General features: G+C 47.9%; 1 protein-coding gene across 1 annotated transcript in view; it reads right to left on the reverse strand.

The window, feature by feature from the left end:
• Positions 1–4,040, reverse strand: part of LOC128274702 (Krueppel homolog 1) — a 7,672-nt gene extending 3,632 nt beyond the window's left edge. The window contains exons 1-2 of the mRNA XM_053012985.1: positions 3,866–4,040; positions 1–491 (exon numbers count right to left, since the gene is read on the reverse strand). The exon at positions 1–491 is cut by the window's left edge and continues 478 nt beyond it. Coding sequence (XP_052868945.1) covers positions 1–491; positions 3,866–4,040 — 666 coding nt within the window. The remainder of the gene's footprint in view (positions 492–3,865) is intronic.
• Between the last annotated feature and the right edge of the window lie 1,812 nt (positions 4,041–5,852).

A 5,852-nucleotide genomic window follows, 5' to 3' on the forward strand; every position in this document is an offset into this window, starting at 1 on the left:
AAAGTTAATGTTGCACTGTTCGCAGCGGAACTTGGAGTTACCACCGGTGGCCACCGGTGCCGGTGCGGGAGAGCCCCCGCCACCGCTGGGCCCATACGGACCACTGCCGTCGAGGGTGTAGCTCCCACCGCCCGGAACGGCCGTGAGGTTGGTGATATTTGGTTGCTGGGTCGACGACGACGACGACGACGACGAATGTGGACTGAGCACGATCGTCACCTGGCTGCTGGGGCCAGAGACCGCCGGCGCACCGTTGCTGATCGTCAGCCCGTTGCTAAGGCTGATCGCATGCTGCTGATAGCCGATGGTGGGCGATGAACTGGCGCTCGTCCGGTACAGCTGATCTCCGGTCGGTGGGCCAGTCGATTCACCGTACCCGAGCTGCCCAGGACCTCCTCCATCGTGGACAGCGATTTGTTGCTGCTGTTGCTGCTGCTGCTGCTGGGTCATTAGCAGCGGAAGCCCGGAATAGTACACCATCTTACACAGATCTGCGAACGGGGAGCGAATCGAAGGTACAAAATTAAGATCTCATTTGTTTTCGGTAATGATGCATAATAACATAAATTTGAATACGGTTGAATTTGAAAAATGATGCGATTATACGCGAGCAAATACCTACGGACAAGACAAGTACATAATATATTGTTTCATCAATCACTTCTTATTGCAGTATAGTACCATTTAATACTCAATTATAAACAGCATCAATTATCAGTAGCTCGCGCCAGGTTCGGCACGAAAAAATCAATCGCTACTGATAACCTTTTTTCTGGAGTTTGAAAGACTTTTACAATCTTCGTGCAATTGGCCATAACAGTCTCCCCGACAGTTTAGTTGCCTACCAAAAACATTGCCCTGCGGTAATTAAGCAACAACGGCAGTACGATCCTTGTGCCTCGCAATCACCGCCGTTGAGGCACGCGTCGCCTTACGCGGCCACCGTGCGCGCGCGCGATAGGACGGACGTGTCTGTTTCCGCCCCACGCCTCTTTCGGACGCTTTTTGTAAAGGACGACACAGATGGTGCTTGAAGATTATAAATGAGGTAAACAAAGCACGGCAAGAATTTAAATCGCTGGCCTGTTGCGACCTTCTGCGCTGCGCGATTGTTGCGCATCGTTAGAGGCACGTGGAGCCGCTTCTCGCGTCACTTTCAGTGGTCGCTGATTTATTTGAAATTTTGACGCATGGGTCAACTTTTTGCTGATTCCCCCCCGTCAGTTTCTTTTCCAAACTGCGCAGACCCGATGCCCGGCGGCTGCCCGGAGATCACAGACTGCACAGGCTAAGGCTAGTGCCGTAGACTATAATTAATAGGTTCCTTTGGGTTGAGATAATTTTTTTTGCGAAAGGAAGATTATTTCATTGCTGTCATGTCATGTCATGGCTGAAGTGGACATTCCAGTCTGCAACGGAAAAGTGGAGCCACGCGCTGCGTTGGCGAAGGGTTATCAATAAACTGTTTCGGGTTGACCACCAATGTGTTTCGAAGAATCAGTGCTAATGTGTTGTTCCCAGCGTCGTACAAATTGTTTTTTCCCCATTTTCTGGTTTGAGGGATTTATGTTCATTTGATTTACTTAATAATTCATTTCGTTGTCACACATTGTCGTTAACTGATTGTTTAAGTTTATGCTTGCAATAGCCACACCCCAATACTTTTTCTTTTCATGTGACGCATAACCGAGGATCTTTTGAGTAATTTACGATATAAATCATTTTTTAGGTCTACCAGGAATTTTCCCATAGCTGGAGGCGCTAATGTCGATCATTAACGTATCTCAAAAGTGATCAACGAATTGATCAAGTCGACCTTTTTTTATTGCGACTCGCAATAAATTGGGTAAGCGTTGAAACCCAACACTCCCAATACGGAAATGTTTTTTTGTCGACACGTTCTCGGCGAGTTCCAATAGAAATATTTGCTTGTAGCGCAGTGAGTGGGAAATGTGCAAATAAACGTATCATTTGCAGGTTTGGTGAATGGACTCATGTTACACGCACCAGCCTTAAATGCGCACACCTTGCTCGTACAATCACCTCGGACACAGGCCAGGCCATGGGTGCACACATTTGAACTGGCACACTTTTGGTTATCCTTGGACCGAGAGGAAACCTAACACTGTACGACGGCCGGCGGCCGATACGATCTCTAGCTGCCGCCACTTATTCGATCGACCACTTGTTGGTCGGTCCACTACATTGGCATTGGGCGTGGGACATTCATTAAATCTCCACGATCGATTAACCTTCCGGATTCAGCTGAACCAGTTCGGCACACGCATTGCGTAGGTTGTTTTTAAAATAAACCGTAATCGAACTTTCTCTCTAAACGAGTTGTGTCTTCCACCGGGTCCACTAGTCGAAAATCGGATATTTTTCAAAGAAATCACAAGGTTATTGCATTGAAATGAAAAACTCTATTCAATTCAAAGTATGTGTCATCGCTAGATATACATTTCTTCCATCCCTCTGGTAATTTTTGAAATCCTTTGTCTTTTGAAGCAAACCAATTAGTCATCCAGTTTTCGGCTTCCTCGTAGGGATCAAACTGCTGCTCAACCAATGCCTGTCCCATCGATGAAAATAACCGATAATCGGAAGGCCCCAACTCACTGTATCTTGAAGCGTATTTTGTAGCAGTTTTACTTTGTGTCCAGTCGCATTCTCAAGGAGCAAAATTACCGTACCGTGTCTTTTGGCCTCTTTTGGTCGTTTCAATGCATGGCTCAAATTGATCATTTGTTGTCAGCAGCGATCTGTATTAACGGCACTAGCTTTTAGGAGATCAAGACACACAGCATTATCTTTTTGCCGAATCGATCTAGTTTAGCAGTCAAATTTGATGGCTTTCTCGGATTCACCCATGTTTTTTTTTATTTTTTGAATTCTCAAAATGAATCCACTTTCCATCCCCAATCGCGATCGGATGGCAAACCTTTTGGACCTGGCGAGCAGAATTTCACATTTGGGGTTTCGGTTTTCCTGCTGTCTTTCGTTCAGTTCATTTTCCAATTTTCTGGATCTTTCCCAGGGCCTTCAAACGTAGGGATATGGCGTTTTGGGACACATTTAGCTGATCTGCGATTTATTGTTGCCTTTGCGTGTCATTTTCGTCCAAAGGTTCTCGTAGTTCAGCGTTCTCGACCTTCCGTTATCCGACCATCCTTGTTTGTGAAGTCAAAATCGCCATGTTTTAATTTTATAAACCATTGAGTGGTGCACTGCGGTCTTCCAAAAGCTATCTTCGACAGGCACTTGATGCGATTCTGTAGCAGTTTTCTTCAACACGAAGCAGAAAAGCAGTGATCCCCGCAAAACATAATTTTCTGGTACAAAAGTCGACATGGTCTAATCTTTTCAAAGATAAGTTGCAAAATTATTATTTTTTCGACATGAAATGTATTTATTTTATCACTAGAGCTTATAATCGTGCATCGCCTATATTGAACTTCAACATGTCACGCACATGTCACAACATCACGCCTGATTGCTCCTATTACTTCACATTCTGTCTTGATTGTCCCTCTGAACGAATTGTATGTTACTCTAAGATTAGTCTTAAGTTTAAAGTTTTAAGTTTGTAAGTAAGTGTCAACTAGGTCTGTTAGCCCGTTGACGACACGAATTAAATAAATAAATAAATAAAATCATTTGCTTGATGTCAAAACAAGGTAATTTTGCCAAAAAAGCATAATGAGGAGAACCAAATTGACAGCTAGAGCCTTCTGTTAACACAATCCAATTTTCGACTCCAATTTGTCCAATTTGTTATTTTTGAGGAGCTAGACAAAAAAGTTCCTGCCCTCAATAACCCTGCACCGTGAGAGGACCGTTTGAAAGCGTCGCAACGCATTCTTACCTTCCGCCGGAACTTCCTTAATTTCCGTGCCCGATTTAGACAAAATATCCTTGATCCAGTCCTGGCGCGCCCACAGGTCAACATTTTCGGCCAATGTGGCCGCCGCCGCTGCCGCCGCAGCCACTGCTGCCGCTTTTTTGGTCACTTTTGGTGAACCTTCCGAACCTTTCTTCATACTGCCTCTTCCGGCGGTGAACGCACTCCTCTGATCTAAGCAAAAAACTGAGTGTGTGACTCACTTTGCGGTGAAATCTTTGCTTTATTTCACGCCAGAAATGGAGAACCACATAGCCACTAGCCACCACAACTCATTCCGAAATTATTCACAAACTTCCCAAAGCCAGCTCTACATAATGACACCCGCTTGGTGCAGTCTTGTGCACACACATCATCCACCCTGACCACGCACGCACTCTAACTCAGATGAGGTACAATAAATACTTTAAATTTACTGGACCGGATGTTCGAGGCCATCCCACACACTTCTCATTGGCCGTTCAATCACTAGCGCCTCTCGCTCGAGAGTAGCCGATCAAGCTGATTAGGTTGATCAGCATCAGGACACGATTTTCCTCGCAAAAACAAAAAACTAATACGCACCGCCGATGGAACACCGGGGGTTCGTGTCTTTTACTGCGCTCAAGTTTTCCTTCCTATGGGGACGCGGCCCGCCCGCAAGTGCGCGTTTCCACAGTGCGTCGTACGAGAGGGTTCGCCACGGACTGACGAGGGTTCGGGAATCACGAGAACGGGCGCTCCGAACGCCCGGCACACGCGAACGGAGCCCGAACGCGCATGACACGCGGCCGCGGCCACGGAAACCGGCTTCGAAAGGGGAAAAAACATCGCCCACTTCGGGCGGGCACACGTCCGCGCGCGGTTCGGCTCCGGCTCCACCACGGGTTCGTGCTCGGTTCGTGTGCCACCGAAGAAGAACCGCGAGGTTCGTGGCACGCGAACTCCGCTTCCCGATCGCCTCGCCTCGATCGAGTGCGTGCGCGTTGATCACGAATCACGGCCGTTTTATGCTGCACGCACAACATGATGCCTCCTCTCTCGAGCCGTGGGTTTTTTTATTTATTTTGATAAGAACGTGGTTTGTTTAGTTTATCGCGCCCTATCCGGCCTGGTTCAGTTAGTCAGTAAGCCTTTGGCACACACGAGATAAGCTAGACTCCAGGGTCCCTGTTTTTGCCGTTCAATAGTTTTTTATAGCTTTGGGTCAGGTCAGGGAGCGCGTCACGCCTGCCTGCGTGTGCGTATCGGGGAGAAGAGGGCACGCACCATCCGACGCCACTCCACGCACTATTTGTCAATACGAAGCCGCCGCCATTTATTCGGCGCAATCGTTCCGCGGTCCTGGGGCCTTGCCTAGAACATAGCGTCATGGTGCGTGTCTAGCGGTTGCGTTGCGTATCAAAACACGTCAATCACTAGCCTCGACGCGCCAACGGTGCAAAATACGGCGCCGCGCTGGATTTCGTGAATGCCAATCACAATTTATTAGCCCTCAAATTAGGAACCACAACTGGAGCGCTATCAGCAACGTGTGGTGTCGCGTTGAGGCCCCGGGGGCCTGATAAGCGGGCAGTTGGGGAACCAGCCAAAGGACTCTTGGTGCCCTAGAATTGTGCTGGGGGAAAGAAAGTCTCAAAATAACACATCCAACAGACGCTAGGGCCTTGATGAGATGATAATTGAGATGGTGCTAATGAAGCTCGTACTTTCCTCGTCGAAAGGTTGAATCCAAGACTAGGAATCCACACGCACAGAAACACCGAACGCTGTACAGATAATCTGCGGTTCCTACTAATCTCCGTGCTGGGACCTTGCGTTTCGCTGGCGCCCGTGAACCACAACTGGAGGAAGAAGAAATAGAGGCCAAAACCGACCGCCACACAACGCAAACAGAATTGCGAAACACACTTGTCTTTACCCAGCCGCCGCCGCCGCGGGGCAACACGGTTTCGAAGAATGCAAAGGCAAG

The sequence above is a fragment of the Anopheles cruzii genome, chromosome 3 (genome assembly GCF_943734635.1).
Source record: "Anopheles cruzii chromosome 3, idAnoCruzAS_RS32_06, whole genome shotgun sequence".
NCBI classification, from domain to species: Eukaryota; Metazoa; Arthropoda; class Insecta; order Diptera; family Culicidae; genus Anopheles; species Anopheles cruzii.